At 35.4% G+C, this 18,787-nt stretch overlaps 1 protein-coding gene across 1 annotated transcript in view; it reads left to right on the forward strand.

Moving 5' to 3' along the window:
• LOC150105665 (putative ATP-dependent RNA helicase DDX23) overlaps nt 1–18,787 on the forward strand; it is a 238,942-nt gene that overhangs the window by 148,455 nt on the left and 71,700 nt on the right. Inside the window, exon 11 of the mRNA XM_090394985.1 lies at nt 4,354–4,499. Within this exon, the coding sequence (XP_090251111.1) occupies nt 4,354–4,499 (146 nt within the window). The remainder of the gene's footprint in view (nt 1–4,353; nt 4,500–18,787) is intronic.

The following is an 18,787-nucleotide window of genomic DNA, read 5'->3' on the forward strand; positions in this document are numbered from 1 at the left end:
GGCAATATCATATTAAAAACAAGAATATTAGGAAAGAACTTGACATTGTCAGCATCCAGGAATGTGTTAGCAGAGCTAATCTCAGGTGGTATGGTTACTTAAACAGAATGAGCGAGGAAAGATTAGCAAAATAAGTGTTCTCTGCCAAGTTGGCAGGAAAACGACCCAGAGGAAGACCAAGATATAGGTGGATTGATGTGGTACAAAGTGCCTTAGCTGATAGAAATATAAGATCTGATAATGTTGGAGTCTCGACAAGTAACAGACTGACTTGGAGGAAAATTGTAGATAGGAAGTTAGTAATGATGTAAATTTTTCATGTAGTACTATCATATCCTGTACACCCCTTGAGGGTACATGGCAGGAATTTGATGATGAACAACTTATCTTTTAGCTCAAGATGTAGCACTAAGCACTCTCTGTTGGGCATCTCATATTCTTCTATTTTTGCTAAATCCTTTAATTTTAAATTCCTTCCAGCAAGGGCAGTGATTGTAATGTATACTTTTTTTTTTTACATGTTATGTACCTCTGCACTCTTCTAAATGTTTCTGATTGAAATGATGTTTTAACAAATTTTTGCATATTTTATTGATGCATTTCAAATAGAAATGATTAAATACTGATGTACATAGTGACTTCCTATGTTCAGTTTACACTATCAGTCATGCTGAAGAATATATAATAAATTTTTTCTATTATAAAGAAGTGCATACATGCCACCGAATAATATTTGAAAATGATACAAAAATAATTTTTAAATTCCTCAATGGCATGTCTGTTCATGTACTCTACATTGTAGATAATGTTAAAGCTCATTTGAAAATGTTAAATTAACATTTCTCATGAAATGGTTCAATAAATTACCAAAAGAAATTCACAATTTAAAAAAAAAAAAATTAAGTTGTCATTCATTATGTTTACTGATGTTTTTCAGAATACTGCAAGACAGTTTCTAGTACTGCTATAGTATTATATTTGTCTTAATTTGTAAAAAGAAGTTAATTGCTATTTCATAATTCAAGTCGGTTAATATCTAAGAAAAAAGAGGTAATATGGTATAGTGACTCAATTTGAAAATTTGCGCTTGCCGAGGGTGTCACCACTTCTAGTTTCCCAGGAGCAAAAATTAAAAATATGACAAATGTAATTGAAAACCAAAAAAGAAATGGTAGTGTTGGTAGGTACTAATAATTTAAGTGGTGACAAACATAGTATGAGAGAAGATGAAAGAGTCTGTTGGAAGAAGCGAGAGAGAAATGTGAAAGAGTAAAAATTGTAGGATTACTACCTAGATATGATAGTACTGAGTTAAGAAGGAGGACGATGATAGCAAATGATTTCATGTGCAGGCTATGTAGAAGATAAGGATGTGAATTTTTAGATGTATGGGGCATGTCTGATGGCAGAAAAGATTTGTATAAGAATGATGGCCTGCATTTGAATTCATTTGGCATCAGAAACCTGGAGAAATTACTTCTTGGTATGAGACCCAATGCAGAGAGAGTCAGGGAAACTAGATCATCAAGGGAGGAATGGGAAAAATGTGTGTGAAAGTTCAGCTATGGTATGCAAACATGATAAAGATATGAATGTTTTCAAACATGGTTATGTATGTGTCGAAGGAGTGGAAAAATATGCTTTGGGTTCGGACCTTTTAAATATGTCTGGGAAGGGAAAAGAGAAAATTCTAGAACAAGACCAAATAGATTGCATATCTAATTATAAGAATAGGCTAGGTCATAATTTATTATGTCTATACACAAATGCCAGGAGCATTAGAAACAAAGGGGGTTGAGTTTGTTGCTTTATTGAATACGATGTGGCCTAAGATTGTTGGCATTAGTGGAACCTGGCTATCAGAATCAGATATGGTAAGTGGGATCGAGTGTAATGGATATACTATTTTTAAGAATGACAGAAGAGGAGGAGTGCTACTAATGATATCAGATGACTTAAGTCCAGTTAGGGTAGAAATACAAGAAAACAATGATGGTAACAATGTCCCATGTAGCGATGAGTTTGAGTCTATCTGGTGTGAAGTGAAGGTTAACAGAATGAAATATATGGTGGGGTTGCTACACTCGGTTGTAGGGGACGAAGAAATGCATCGCCAATTTAGCCTTGTGGGTACCAAGCGAATGATCATTATGGGTGACTTTAATTTTCCAAACATTGATTGGGTAGAAGAGAAATCTCATGATAAGAAAGAACAGGAATTTATTGAATTGTTGCGAGACAACTTTCTCAAGCAGCATGTGAAAGAAGGAACTCGAGATCAAAGAGTGTTGAATTTGCTCATAGTGTCAGACGGGACCTCTGTCAAGAATATGGCTGTTTTACCACCAATTGGTGAGTGACAGTGATCATGCTGTTCTTTCTTGGGTAGTATCTACTTGTATTGAAGCTCCGATTAAAACAGGCTACATGTTGAACTACAAAGCTGAAAATTATGATCGACATAGAAGAATACTATCTTTGGTCCCATAGTATCAGTTACTGAATGGAAAAAATGTCAGCAATGCATGGGAATCTTTGAAAAAGTGCTTAAATGAGGCAGTATCTCAATGTATCCCTAGTGTTCGAAGAATAAATAGGTTGGGAGTGAAATGGATGTGCAGCCTTATTAAGCAAGAGATCCACAAGAAGAAGAAGATGATGTGGAAAGAATATCGTGAGAATAAGAGTGAGAGGAGTTATGAAATATATAAAGCTCAGGCCAGAAAAGTAATGAGTATTGTGAGAATAGCTAAAACGGAATATGAAAAGAAATTGGCCATGCAAGCTAAAGGCAAATCAAAAGAATTTTATCGTTATGTCGCAAACAAAAGAAAGAATGAATGTGGAAGAATAGCTTTATTGAATGCAGATGGTACGCAAGTGCCGGAAGCTAAGGAGATTGTTCAGTTAATGAGTGCTCACTTTGCGAAGATATATCAACCAGGTGTGTGCAGCACAGTGCTACTGCTACATTGGATGAAGAGTTAGAGGTTCATGAAAATGAGGTTGAAGAGCTCTTGCATAACCTGGGGGCATCCATGGAAGTTAAGGTTGTTCTCAGTCAAGAATGGGGTAAGAGCAGTGGTGAGCTATAAGGGTCTTGTGTGAGCCCTTTGTTAAATGTTTCTCAAATTTGCCCTTTGTTCTTCTTGTTTAATAATCTTGTAGAACTAGAAAATACCACCGTGGAATGTATACATGCTACTGTAATTGCTACTTTGAATTCATATGGATTTTCTGATAATTATATAAAAAATCATTTCATTGCATTTTGTTCATTCAGCTAGTGTAATGTTAGGAAATAAATCAGATGTTGCAATCAAAAATTTCCCAACGTTGTGATTTGGCATTGTGCTCATTGTTTACACTTAGCATTAGACGATTCGATGAAAAATATTAAATAAATCATTTTGAAATATTTAGGGATGATCATGATAAATTATATGCTTTTTATCATCAATCACCAAAAAATTAACGACAATTAAATACGATTGCAAAAGACCTTGGTATCGAAGTTTTAAAGATCGGCCATGTGTTTGGACCATGATGGGCAGCTTGCAGTTTACGAATGGCTATTGCTTTGTGGAGAAATTATCCAGCTTTATGCAAGCATTTTGCATTGAACGATAAATATAAGGGCTTTTTAAACCGGACTTCTCAATTTGGAATTTTTAAAAGATCTAGCATTAATGATTGATATTCTACAGGAATTATCATATCTGCCAGAAGCTCTACAAAGTCACAATATAAGTATTATAAGAGATAAGTTAGGCTTTTCTTTTTTTTTGCTCGACGATGCGAGCCCTTTGTTAAAATTTCCATAGCTCACTGTTGGGTAAGAGCTAGGTTTTTCTCCCAGAGAGCAGTGAGTGGAATAATTTGCCGTTAGGGATAGTGAGTGCATCTAGTGTAAATGAATTTAAAGGAAGGTATGATAACTGGATTGGGTAATTTACAGCCTACCTCAATGAGTCCTTGACTCCCTGGAGGTCTCAGATAATAATAACAATTATTATTTCCAAATTTGTCTGTTATTTGTCAGGTCTTTGATTTGATATTTTTTTAATAATCTGCATATATTTATTTTTCTTCATTTAGTAACAATGAATTGAGGTTTTCTAAATGGAAAATATACTTTATACATCTATAATATGTGAAGATCTTTATGCCTTTTCCAAGGAGCACTTAAATTTCAAAATAATAAATAAATAAATAAATAAAAATATATATATATATATATATTGGACTATTGTGCATATTCAGGCCACTATACGGTTGTACACAATAAGGTCCAAGCATAATTTTTTGAATGCACTTATTTTATTTTATTTTATTTATTATTTTTTTTTTAAGGATCCAACACCTATTCAGAGACAAGCTATTCCTATTGGGTTGCAGAATAGAGATATTATTGGTGTGGCTGAGACTGGTAGTGGGAAAACTTTGGCTTTTCTAATACCATTGTTAGTGTGGATTACTTCCCTTCCTAAGATTGAACGGTGAGCAGTAAAGAAACTTCATTATTTTATTTTATTTTTATTTAAAAATGTATGCACTTTCTTTGCATAAATTTTTTTAATGTATGCAAAGGATCAAATTTGTACTTTGACTTATTTTGTTATTTACACTAATGATATTATTAATAACTCTTATTTTGGCATTTAAGTTATGTCATAATTAATCATTTTACAACAACTAAAAGTTTTTAGCATTGTTTGGAAATGTTCTTCTCAGTAGCAATATTCAATGTGGAAATACACATACTGCTGTATGTTTAATAGCTTAATCTCCATCATCAAGTAATTCACAGACCTGTCTTTTGAAGTGTTATACTTTTTTGGTTTCTTTTATATCCTGTTTTTTACCAGTATAGAATGATACAGCACATCAGGGAATTACATAATCATGAATATGAATCTAACAAACCAAGCTTTAAAATGTCCTAACATTTCATATCATTAAAGCTATAGAAGTTTTGGCTATGGCACTTTCTTTGAACATAAAATTTGAAGAACAGAGCTTGAAGATCAGGAGTGACAGGTATAAGATGCATTTTCTTACATAGGGATGTTCACCTGGTTTTGAATAAGAACATCATCCTTACTTTTGATATGCCTAAACTGCCAATATCTATAAAACCAGGGTACCTCAACTGTCCTGTTAGGCTGTACATCTCTAATCCACTGAGATGGTTTAAATGTCAGAAATATGGGCACTCCCAAATTGACTGTTGTGGCTCTACTACTGCTCAATGTGGTAGTAAAGAGCATGATAATTAATCTTACTCTGCAAAGAAAGCTAAATGTGTCAAGTATCAGGGAGGTCATCCATCCTGCTGCTCTGCATTTCAGAGGTGGAAGGATGAAAAAGAAATTTAGAAGATAAACACAGAATAAAATGTATCATATCAGGATGCAAAGAGGAAGCTAGCTATCACACCTGTCCTGAAATCCTCTTATGCTGAGAAAGTGACAGTTAAGAAAATATCAACAGCATCTCAAACTTATATGCATGTCTATTCCATGATCTGATAATTTCACCATACCTGAACTTTATGATCATGAGTGCTTTTCTGTTGAGCACATCAGTCAAACAACCTATAGTTTCACTCCTGAAACAACTCTAAAAATGATCTTGTTCAATGAGAATTTGCTTGTCAAGAAAATTATGGAAAGGATGTCACTGAAAGATAAACTACCATACACACTCACATAGAAAAAATAAATACTTCTGTATTTACTGAACATAAACTAAATTAAAAAAAAATATTCTGATACATCGGGTGATGTATTAAACATTTTTCTAGAGAAAGAGATGCACTGGCCATCCATACTTCCCTAAATCAATAAACAAATATAATCCTGATAAAGGTAAGCCCTCAACATCTCAGAAATTGAATGGGTCTTCAAAGCCAAAACAAAAAGAAACTTTTTACTGTGAAACTGTTGTGGATTTCTCTAAAATATTGCTGATGTCTGGGCTCTGTTGTAGAAACACAAATCTTTTTTGTTTCTGTCTGCAGGATTAAAACCCAGTGAGGATCACACCTTAAGGAATTTCACTGCCGTTCATAAGGACAGAACTGGAGATGGTCCTGCTCATAGTGGAGTGACTATCCTAGTGGGTGATCATATTCCTTTCTATCATGTCCAGCTTAATACTTTTCTGGAAGAAGTAGTGATTTGCCTATCTGTACGATTTCTTATTACAGTATGTTTCATTTATTTACCACAGGGTTCTGAGTTAAATGAAATCAATTTTGATAACCTTATCTTGCAACTACCTGAGCCCATTCTTCCTCTTATGGGTGATTTTAATGGGCACAACACTCTTTGGGATAATGCCAAAACAAACGGACAAGGTCATATTATTCAGCGAATGTGTGACAATAATGACCTCTCCCTTCTGAATTATAGACTCATTACCTTCTTTCTTGTATCTACTTCCTCATAATCTGCAGTGAATTTTACAGTCTGTTCCATGCCATTTTGCAGCTGTTTGTGGGATATTTAAGAGAATATATATATATATATATATATATATAGCTGAGGAATTATATATATATATTTATATATATAGCTGAGGAATTATATATATATATATATATATAGAAGAGAGACGGTGCTTAAGGGTCAAAGCTGTATAACTGAGAGGAGACCTCCACATAGCCTTTAAAGGAATGCGGAGAACTGACCAGGGCTTCTGACCTAATGTCCAATCCTCACCTTCTCGTGGTGCACCCTGTAGGGTATCTACTTGGATACTGAACGGACGAGGATGGGCTGGCAATTTGGGATTTAGCCGACCAAATTGTATTCTTATTGGTTAAACCAAAATAAAAAATGATAGTATGACATGACAGAATTTCATGTGGGCTAGGGCGTCGCCCGGTTAAACAAGGCCCCAGTTGTTTTCGCCAGGGAACCAGGGTGAACAGCGAAAAGTCAGCTACTGGAACAAATCTGAAAACAAACCCCAACTCAACATCACCAGAGTTAAAAATCGGTACTATCAACATAAGAAGCCTGAATGGCAAAGAAATGGAGCTAGCTGAGGAATTAGCTGAGTACCAGATCAACATAATAGGGGTGACCGAAACAAAAAAGACCAAAACCGGTGAGAACTTTCTGAGCATCATCATCATCAAATTCCTGCCATGTACCCTCAAGGGGTGTACAGGATATGACAGTACTACATGAAAAAATTACATAATTACTAACTTCCTATCTACAATTTTCCTCAAAATCAGTCTGTTACTTGTCAAGACTCCAACATTACCAGATCTTATATTTCTATCGTCTAAGGCACTTTGTACCGTATCAATCCACCTATATCTTGGTCTTCCTCTGGGTCGTTTTCCTGCCAACCTGGCAGAGAACACTTGTTTTGCTAATCTTTCCTCTCCCATTCTATTTAAGTGACCATACCACCTGAGATTAGCTCTGCTAACGCATTCCTGGATGCTGACAAGGTCAAGTTCTTTCCTAATATCCTCATTTTTAATATGATATTGCCATTGATGCCATCTGTTCACACCTCTAATCTTTCTCAGGACTCTCATATCTGCGGTCTCTAGTCTTTGGTCAAGTGTTTTACTTCTGACCCAGCTCTCAGATCCATAAGTTAAAACTGGTTTGAACACTGTCTTGTATACAGCTAATTTAGTGTTCCGACTAATTTCTTTCTTATTCCATATGAATTTATTCAATTGACTTCCCACCATACCAGCTTTGCTCATTCTGTTGTCTATTTCTATATTTAATTTACCATCTTCAGTAAAAATCGTGCCTAAGTAGCTGAAACGTTTTACTTGTTCCACAGGTTCTCCATTCACAACACAGTTGACATTTTCAATGATTCTGCCTATTTTCATTGTCTTTGTCTTTTTATTGCTGACCTTCATACCATATCTATTACAACAGCTATTCAATTTAGTCAGAGAATCTTGCAGACTTGTAGCGGATTTATTTAGAAGTATAACATCATCCGCATAAAGCAAAGAGCTGACATTAACATCTCCAATTTTGATATCAGGTTTAATACCACATTCCTTCATAATGTGATCCATATAGATAATGAATAACAGAGGACATAATGTACATCCTTGTCTCACACCAGATTTAACATTAAACCATCTTCCTGTACTTCCTTCAATTCTAACTGCTGACTTACAACTCAAATAAAGACTAAGTATTGCTTGATATAATGCACCATTGACACCATATAACTGCAGCATATTGAATAGCTTCTCTCTTGGCACCTTGTCATATGCCTTTTCCAAATCGACAAAACTTAAATACAGATCTTTGTTGTATTCCCATGCTTTCTTGACTATTTGTCGTAAAGTGAAGATCTGATCCTGACAGCCTCTATTTGGCCTGAATCCAGCTTGTTCTTCACCAAGCTTTTCTTCCACAATTCTTCTCAACCGTTTCTCAAGTATACTTGCATAGATCTTGCCAGGAACACTCAGTAGGGAAATACCTCTGTAATTCTCACATTCAGTTTTATTTCCCTTTTTATATATGGGTACTACGAGAGCTCTACTCCAATCATTGGGAATTTGTCCCTCTGTCCAGGCTTTCTGAACTATGCAGTGCAGCTACTGTAAGACTTTTATACCACCATACTTCAGCATTTCTGGTCGAATATCATCTACTCCTGCTGCCTTTCTACATTTCAAGCCTTTGATGGCTTTTTCTACTTCAAGTATGGATATGTATTCCTGACTGCATGCCTGGTCAGTGTTTTTTATCACTCTGCTGTCATCACTGTTTGTTTCATTTAGCAGTTTTTCAAAGTAATTACTCCATACTTCAAGGATATCTTTTTCTCCTGTTTTCATGTCACCTTTTTCATCTCTAACTCCTTTTACAGCACTCTTTCCTCCATTCCTAAGCTTCTTCAACAACCTCCAGAATATTTTGCCACCTTCTTGATATTTATTTTCTATATTCTTGCCAAAGTCCTCCCATGACTTTTGTTTAGCTAGTTTTACACAGTGTTTAGCTTTCTTACATTTGTTTCTGTATTCTGTAAGAGTAAAAGCTGGCTTATTTGCCAGGAACTTTTGATATGCTTTCTTCTTTTCCTTCACTGCTTCTTTAACTTCTGATTTTTTTATCCTTGCACACAACCTCACCACATGCCTCTCTGGCAGAATCAATCAGTGTTTTCTTCAGAGTTTGCCACTGAATCTCCAAGGTTTGATTCCTATTCTTTCTCAAACTCTTTCATTTTTTCTTCAATCATGTTTGTGTATTTTAGTCGACAGCTCACATCTGAGAGCTTCTCAACTTTTATTCGCTTTAAAACTTTCTTACATGTTATTCTTTTCAATATGAAATTCAATTTTATCCTGTTCAAGACTGAATAGTGATCACTTCCAATTTCAAATCCTCTGTACACTCTGGTGTCCTGCACCAGGGAGAAAACATCACTATCAACAATAACATAGTCGATGAGACTTTTCTTATTCCTAGCCTCTTCTCTCCATGTGAATTTGTGCACATTTTTATGTTGGAACATGGTGTTAGTAATAACCAGTCCATGTCCTGAGTAGAAATCCAACAGATATTTGCCATTATTATTAGCTTTGCTCTTTTCTCGAAATTTTCCCAAAATATTTTTATGTCTCACAATCATTTCCTACTCTGCTATTTAGATCCCCAACAAGGACCAATTTTTCCTTTTCATTGTGTCAGTTGCTTTTTCTAAAGCTTCAAAAAATTCCTCCACTTCTACCTTAGTAGAACCTTCTGTGGGACCATAGGCACAAATAAGTCTCATTGTCCAGTTCCCCATTCTCATATTTGCCCACATTACTCTACTTGAGACTGAGTGCCATTCAAGAAGATTAGCCTTGTATTTTGTGTTGAATACTATGGCTACTCCTTCTTTTCCTTGATTGTCATTGCCTGAATATAACGTTTTGTATTTATTGCTCAGAAAGATCTCACCAGTTTTGGTCTTTTTTGTTTCAGTCACCCCTATTATGTCAATCTGGTACTTATCTAATTCCTCAGCTAGCTCCATTTCTTTGCTATTCAGGCTTCTTACGTTGATAGTACCGATCTTTAACTCTGGTGATGTTGAGTTGGGGTGTGTTTTCAGATTTGTTTTTCTGAGCAATAAATACAAAATGTTATATTCAGGTAATGACAATCAAGTAAAAGAAGTTGTAGCCATAGTATTCAACACAAAATACGAGGCTAATCTTCTTGAATAGCAGCCAGTCTCAAGTAGAGTAATGTGGGCAAATATGAGAATGAGGACCTGGACAATGAGGCTTATTTGTGCCTATGGTCCCACAGAAGGTTCTACTAGGGTAGAAGTGGAGGAATTTTTTGAGGCTTTAGAAAAAGCAACTGACACAATGAAAAAGGAAAAGTTGGTCCTTTTTGGGGATCTAAATAGCAGAATAGGAAATGATTGTGAGACATACAAAAATATTTTGGGAAAATTTGGAGAAAAGAGCAAAGCTAATAATAATGGCAAATATCTGTTGGATTTCTGCTCAGGACATGGACTGATTATTACTAACACCATGTTCCGACATAAAAATGTGCACAAATTCACATGGAGAGAAGAGGCTAGGAATAAGAAAAGTCTCATTGACTATGTTATTGTTGATAGTGATGTTTTCTTCCTGGTGCAGAACACCAGAGTGTACAGAGGATTTGAAATTGGAAGAGATCACTATTTAGTATTGAGCAGGATAAAATTGAATTTCATATTGAAAAGAATAACATGTAAGAAAGTTTTAATGCGAATAAAAGTTGAGCAGCTCTCAGATGTGAACTGTAGACTAAAATACACAAAGATTAGTGAAGGAAAAATGAAAGAGTTTGAGAACAGGAACCAAACCTTGCAGATTCAGAAGCAAGCATTGAAGAAAACCCTGATTTATTCTGCCAGAGAGGCGTATGGTGAGGTTGTCTGCAAGGATAGAAAAATCAGAACTCCCTGGTGGACACAGGAAATTAAAGAGGCAGTGAAGGAAAAGAAGAAAGCATATCAAAAGTTCCTGGCAAATAAGTCAGCTTGTGCTGTTAGAGAATACAGAGACAAATGCAAGAATGCTAAACACTGTGTAAAACTAGCTAAACAAAAGTCATGGGAGGACTTTGTCAAGAATATAGAAAATAAATATCAAGAAGGTGGCAAAATATTCTGGAGGTTGTTGAAGAAGCATAGGAATGGAGGAAAGAGTGCTGTAAAAGGAGTTAGAGATGATAAAGGTGACAAGAAAACAGGAGAAAAAGATATCCTTGAAGTATGGAGTAATTACTTTGAAAAACTGCTAAATGAAACAAGCAGTGATGAAACAGCACAGTGGTAAAAAACACTGACCAGGCATGCAGTCAGGAATACATATCCATTCTTGAAGTAGAAAAAGCCATCAAAGGCTTGAAATGTGGAAAGGCAACAGGAGTAGACGACATTCGACCAGAAATGCTGAAGTATGGTGGTATAAGTGTCTTATAGTGGATGCACTTCATAGTTCAGAAAGCCTGGATAGAGAGATGAATTCCTGATGATTGGAGTAGAGCTCTCATAGTAACCATATATAAAAAGGGAAATAAAACTGAATGTGAGAATTACAGAGGTATTTCCCTACTGAGTGTTCCTGGCAAGATCTATGCAAGTATACTTGAGAAACGGTTGAGAAGAATTGTGGAAGAAAAACTTGGTGAAGAACAAGCTGGATTCAGGCCAAATAGAGGCTGTCAGGATCAGATCTTTACTTTAAGACAAATAGTCAAGAAAGTATGGGAACATAACAGAGTCTGTATTTAAATTTTGTCGATTTGGAAAAGGCATATGACAAGGTGCCAAGAGAGAAGCTATTCAATACACTACAGTTATATGGTGTCAATGGGGCATTATATCAAGCAATACTTAGTCTTTATTTGAGTTGTAAGTCAGCAGTTAGAATTGAAGGAAGTACAGGAAGATGGTTTAATGTTAAATCTGGTATCAGACAAGGATGTACATTATCTCCTCTGTTATTCATTATCTATATGGATCACATTATGAAGGAATGTAGTATTAAACCTGATATCAAAATTGGAGATGTTAATGTCAGCTTTCTGCTTTATGCAGACGATGTTATACTTCTAAATAAGTCCGCTACAAGTCTGCAAGATTCTCTGACTAAATTGAATAGTTGTTGTAATAGATATGGTATGAAGGTCAGCAATAAAAAGACAAAGACAATGAAAATAGGCAGAATCATTGAAAATGTCAACTGTGTTGTGAATGGAGAACCTGTGGAACAAGTAAAACGTTTCAGCTACTTAGGCACGATTTTCACTGAAGATGGTAAATTAAATATAGAAATAGACAACAGAATCAGCAAAGCTGGTATGGTGGGAAGTCAATTGAATAAATTCATATGGAATAAGTGAGAAATTAGTCGGAACACTAAATTAGCTGTATACAAGACAGTGTTCAAACCAGTTTTAACTTATGGATCTGAGAGCTGGGTCAGAAGTAAAACACTTGACCAAAGACTAGAGACCACAGATATGAGAGTCCTGGGAAAGATTAGAGGCATGAACAGATGGCATCAATGGCAATATCATATTAAAAATGAGAATATTAGGAAAGAACTTGACATTGTCAACATCCAGGAATGCGTTAGTTAGCAGAGCTAATCTCAGGTGGTAATGGTTACTTAAACAGAATGGGCGAAGAAAGATTAGCAAAACAAGTGTTCTCTGCCAGGTTGGCAGCAAAACGACCCAGAGGAAGCCCAAGATATACGTGGATTGATACGGTACAAAGTGCCTTAGACGATAGAAATATAAGATCTGATAATGTTGGAGTCTTGACAAGTAACAGACTGATTTGGAGGAAAATTGTAGATAGGAAGTTAGTAATGATGTAATTTTTTTCACTTAGTTCTATCATATCCTGTACACCCCTTGAGGGTACATGCAGGAATTTGATGATGATGATATAGAAGAGATCATTTTTCTGTTATTTGCACTATGTCCTTACAGGAATCATATTCACCTACATGATTGCCCATGAGAAAAATGGACCAGGCTGACTGGAATACAGTAATATCTTGCGTAGCATAGTTAATAGGTGCTGAAAAAGTTTCAAGCTATAGAAAACTACACTGTTTAAAACATTACTATGATATATTAAAGCATAATATGTTCCAAACAATTACAGTATAAAAAATAATAATACTCATCATTTGCTTACTGCAAGCTCACCAGAAATAATAATTAATGCACACAGAAAAATTAAAAAAGATTCAAATAATGAAAAAGTAGTAAATATTTTTATTGTTCCTAACTGAACATGTATTTTTATTTGGAAAAACTGTATTTAAACAATGTAGTTCACACAGGTTTTTTCTTCATTTTCTTTGCATGCTTATCTTTGCAATGAATCACATTTTGCAATGCTTGCCAAACTTGAATGTTTTGTTCAATGTTAGGATTGGCATCCATAAGAAAATCAGAAGCAGTCAAAAGAAAATCAAAATTTATTTAATGAGAATTCTTTTGTAGGCACTTCAGTGACAGTTTCATCTAATTAATTTTCCTATTCGTATTTTGTTCAGTTTTTGTTCTATTGTTAACCAATCATGTTTGTTAGGCTCACAAGCTTTGTTTTCCATTTCCTCTTCCTTCATAATTGTGCATAAAAGGTTACTCGTATTTAATGAAAAAATAAAAATTTTGTAGAGTGACTACAACTTTGCAGCATTAGAGTTCAAATAATACTCAAGGGTACATTGATATACAGCTGTTACTGTGATATACTAAATCATTACAGTATTGATTTAGTAGAGTCAGATTGTTAATGCAGTACAGCACTGTACTACTCTTAGACATTTTTAAAATTGTTAAAAATTATAAACTGTGCTATAGTGAAACCCCTGCTTTTCATAAAATTTAATGCTGAAGCATTCAGTCAATCATTTATCAATGAAGCACATAACAGATTTTATTGTCCAGGCAGCAACAGAGTAATTCTGAAAACATCATCTCAATTTCCACTGTAATTGAAGCCCTGGTAGAACCCTGAGTACCAAGCAGCTAAAAGAGATCAGGACAGATCACGAGGTAAATTTTGTAGTTCCCTACTGCATCAAATCTCATTACTTTCAAACGTGCTCAGGCTAAAGCACATTATGTTAGACAGATTAAAAAGCAATCTTAGATCCAATTTACTTCATCTACCAAGCTTTCATGTCCCAATGTACGTGCTTTTTGCACCACTGAAGATGATGCTACATGTTGGTTCAGGTAATTTGGGGGCTTGCATATTGCAGTCTTACCATGGAAACCCATTTTGCAGGCCTATCTGTGCAGCAAATTGTTGCCAAATTGGGCTATCCTAGGTCAACAGTCAGTGATACCATACTGAGATTTAAGTGCTGGGAGTCAACTGCAAGTGCTACCTGCAGTGGTTGACCCCCCCCACTCACTTAATATGACTGTAGGGTGCTAAACGATAACATGTACCACCATTTGTCAGCTGACACATTGAATACACAGTTCCAGGCATTGATTATAACATGAATCTGCATACTATTCAGAACTGGGGCTCACAACATTGGTTTCCATGGTAGGTCTGTTACTGTTATATGCTACAGTATTGATTTAGTAGAGTCAGATTGTAATGCAGTACAGCACTGTACTACTTTTAGACATTTTTAAAATTGTTAAAAATTATAAACTGTGCTATATGCAATATGCAACCTCTGTATTACCTGAACCAACATGCATCATCATCTTCAGTAGTGCAAAGAGAGTGTACAGTGAGATGTAGAAGCTTGGAAAGCTCTGTTATGGAGCGAAAAATCGCGCTACACCCTCTACCAAGTAGATGGACATGTGCGGGTGTGGCAGATGCCTGGTGAACACCTCTTACCAGAGTGCATGACCCCAACTATGAAATTCAGAGGTGGCAGTGTGATGGTATGGTCAATGCAATGCTTCCTACTTTGTGGTGTTTCTATGGACCTGAAACTTGTCTCTTTCACCATGTCATAAGGCTGCTGCTGTAACTGTGTGGCTTGTGGACATGAATGTCACTACATCTGACTGGCCTCCACAGAGCTCTGATCTCAAACCTATTGAACATCTGTGGGATGAACTGGAACACTGTGTGAGGTCAAGGAACTTCTAACCCCCCACAGCAGTCTAGGACCTACAAGAAGAATGGTCCAAAATTTTCATTGATCTCTGTATGCTCGTAGAAAGTATGCCCCATAAGATTGCTGTAGTCATCACAGCAAAAGGAGGTCCTAAATCTTATTAAGGTGGGTACCATGTTTGTTCCTCACACTGTGTTGTCTTTTGACTTCTTTCCAAACAGTGTATCTTTGCAATATGCTTAGTTTATATGATATATCATGTGCACATTGGAATAGTGATTATACCTGTGTAATCCGTCTTCTTTCCAGAAACTTGAGGATTATTTTTTAATCTAATTCTTTTTGCAACTATTATAAATACCAAGAACATATTACAGAAAGGAAACAAATAGTATTCATTGTCGAAGAAATACAATTGAAATACAATTTTATTAATACAGACCAGTATTTTACAATAAAAACATTTATTCAAACCTACCAGTTTTGCCAGCAAACTGTCTGGCTTTTTCAAGGCATTACAGAGATATGAAAGTTAGTAAATGCAAATTAAAAGGAACATAAAAAACGTTGTAAACCAAACTAGTATCTATGGTTACACGTTTCGCGTGACAGAGATGACTTATTGTTCTTATTCATTATCACGTATGCGTGTTTGTTGTAGACTTGTAATGTTATTACTGGCTAGCTGTAGTTCAGATTGATTGAGAGAGAGGATCAAGTTTTTCCACGAACTGTTTAAAATTGCACCCTGATTTCTGTTGAGGTTTCCGCCGGTTATCTATTGATAACCGGCGGAAACCTCTATTGATAACTTTTGATATCTAAAGTTAATCGATATCCAATAATATCATCGTCACTTAAGGCATTATCCACAAGCAATTCCTCTGCATCGTTCTGGCTAAATGTATCAAAACCTTCTTCACGAATTGCATGTGCCAATGTAATGATTTCAGCTGATGATATAAGATGGTTGCACTGTTTGTAATACATCCAGGCCAAGCTGCTTTCCATCAAGCATTTAAAGTTTGTGGTCTTATTTCAGAGATAGCAGATGCAACATGATTTAAGCAATCCAAAATAGAAAATTTTTTCCAAATTTCAGTTACTGTTAATGATTCATTTTCTAGTTTATCCCATATAAATTGAAAAGTGTGCTTAACGGAATATTTTTTAAAAGTAGCAATTATGCCTTGATCTAATGGCTGAATAATGCTTGTATTGTTGTATTGGGAAGTACAGCACTACCTGCACATTTGGATGTTCTAAATGGGGATGACTTGGTGCATTGTCAACAATTAATAAAACTTTAAAATCGAGAGCTTTTGGTTTCATATATATTTCCACTTCTGGTACAAAGCAATTATTGAACCATTCATGTAAATACAGCAGTTATAACCTAGGCCTTTGTATTAGTTATCCAATGTACCAGCAGTTGTTTTAGATCTTTGCCTTTTAGAGCACGTGGTCTTCGAGATTGATTTACTAGGAGGGGGTTTCAACATTCGATCCCCTGATGCATTGCTACAAAGAAACAAACTTGATCTTTGCTTGCTTTAAACCCACTTGCTTTTTTCTCAGACTTTGTGATGTAAGTTCGACTAGGCATTTTCTTCCAAAACAATCCTGTTTCGTCAGCGTTAAACACTTGATTGGGACAATATCCACCATTTTCAATAATTTTGGCTAACTTCTCTTAAAAATTTTTGGCCGCTTCTTCATCTGCTGCTGCAACCTCGCCTGTAATCTTCACGTTATAAGTGCATTCCTTTTTAAAAACCGGTTTGCCATCCTTTGCTAGCCGAAAATTCTTTATAAGCCTGGGAAGCGGAAGTAGACTGTTCCAATTGCTTCATCTGTTCATAAAACCGAAGAGCTTTTTGTTTAATTAAATAACCACTTATAGGAATTCCCCTTTGAATTAATTCTTCAATCCAAATTACGAGCGCTCGTTCTATGTTTTCTAATAAAGCATCTCTTGAGTATGATGATAATTTGGCACTTAGTTTTGTGCCAGAAATGACAGATTTTGTTATTGCAACTTCATTCTTTTTAATTGCTCTTATAGTAGATTTGCCTAAATTAAAATGTTTCCCAATCGCCGTAAATCCCTCTCCTTTTGCTAAGCGATCTAAAATTGCAATTTTCATTTCCAAAGAAATTGCTTTTCTTTGGTGCTTTTTTCTCCATTGGGCCAAATTTAATTAATTATTAATTAATAATTAATGACCAAGTATTAATTAATAATAAAAAATCAGCTAAATTAAGAATTAATTATTAATCAATACATTACAAAATAACCAAGGTGTTTCATGAAAAGTTCAGGATTTAAGTGTTTCCGTCATAGGAAAAGTTTGGGAAACACTTTTCGGGATGGATTCTCTTTATGTGACATGTGCAGAAGTGTCGAAAGGTCTTGTATCTGTGGGCATGCGCCACATAACTTCAAATCCGCATAAAAAGAGATCCGAGTGTATTTACAAAAAAAAAAAAATCTCAAATTTTTTTTTTTGGAAGGTGTCAAATCTCCTTCCAGCTGGAAGGAGATTTGACACTTTACTTATAATAACATCCTCTAATAAGGTGATCAAATCCAAAACCCTTAATCCTTGTGTGCTCTCTGTTACATATTGCCTGAGGTGGTTGTCTCTCAAAAACTAGAGAAACTCATTTTCTTTACTTCCAGGTGCTATCTTGTCATCCCAATCTATGCCATAATTAAAATCACTCTTTTCCCATATGCTTCGCTAATTTGCTTATACATTTCCTAGTCCCTACCTTCCACATTACCAGCTCTATGGCAATATACGTGTTTTATTCTATTCACCTCTATCTCACACCATACTGCCTCAAAACCATCACCACTATTTCCTCCTTGCATCTCTACTTTGTATGGACATAACTCTTTTTCTATCATCAATAACACTCCACCTTCCTTTTTACCCTTTCTGTCTTCATGAAACATATCATACCCTTCCATCTCTATTCTTGTCAGGATGTCATCATCATCCAATCATGTCTCACTTATTCCAACAATTTTTGCGTAAACAAACTCAATCAATACAACCATTTCATTTCCCTAGTTTCTGATGGTTCTAGCATTCATATACAAATATATAGCTCATTCCTGGATCTATAACAAGTTTCACTGATACCACTTATTAGATGTGACTTCTATATACATTCCTTGAACCATTTCATTTTGTCTTTACTCATCCCAGAACTCTCTTTAAATCCAACTGATTTCCTATACATCCCAGGTCATCTTCTGTTTTCCCCTGATCACTCTGAATAAAATCGCCAAAATGCAAAATCATGTTAGTCCATACACGATTTTTTTAGGTAACTATGCTTTGTGCTACTATAACACCAGGTCAAAGTGAAAATTGCCACCAAGTTAAACATAGTTACCCATGGAGTTGATCAACTTCTCTCTTACCCAAGTATATCCATGTGCATTGCCCTATGAGTGTCTATCGTTCTGTTCTCATGAGTTTCTGTATGGTCTTGATGTGTATTTAATACAGCATCCCAAAGATGAGTAAGCATCCTAGTTATAAGAATCCAAGTGGTGAACGAAAAAGGAAAGAGCCTTAAGTATTGAGGATAAGCTTGAAATAATAAAATGTTTTGAAAGGAATGAGAGGACACATGATAATATTGTGA

The sequence above is a fragment of the Typopeltis vanoorti genome, chromosome 6 (genome assembly GCF_054136105.1).
Source record: "Typopeltis vanoorti isolate ZY-2024b chromosome 6, IOZ_Tvanoo_1.0, whole genome shotgun sequence".
NCBI lineage: Eukaryota > Metazoa > Arthropoda > Arachnida > Uropygi > Thelyphonidae > Typopeltis > Typopeltis vanoorti.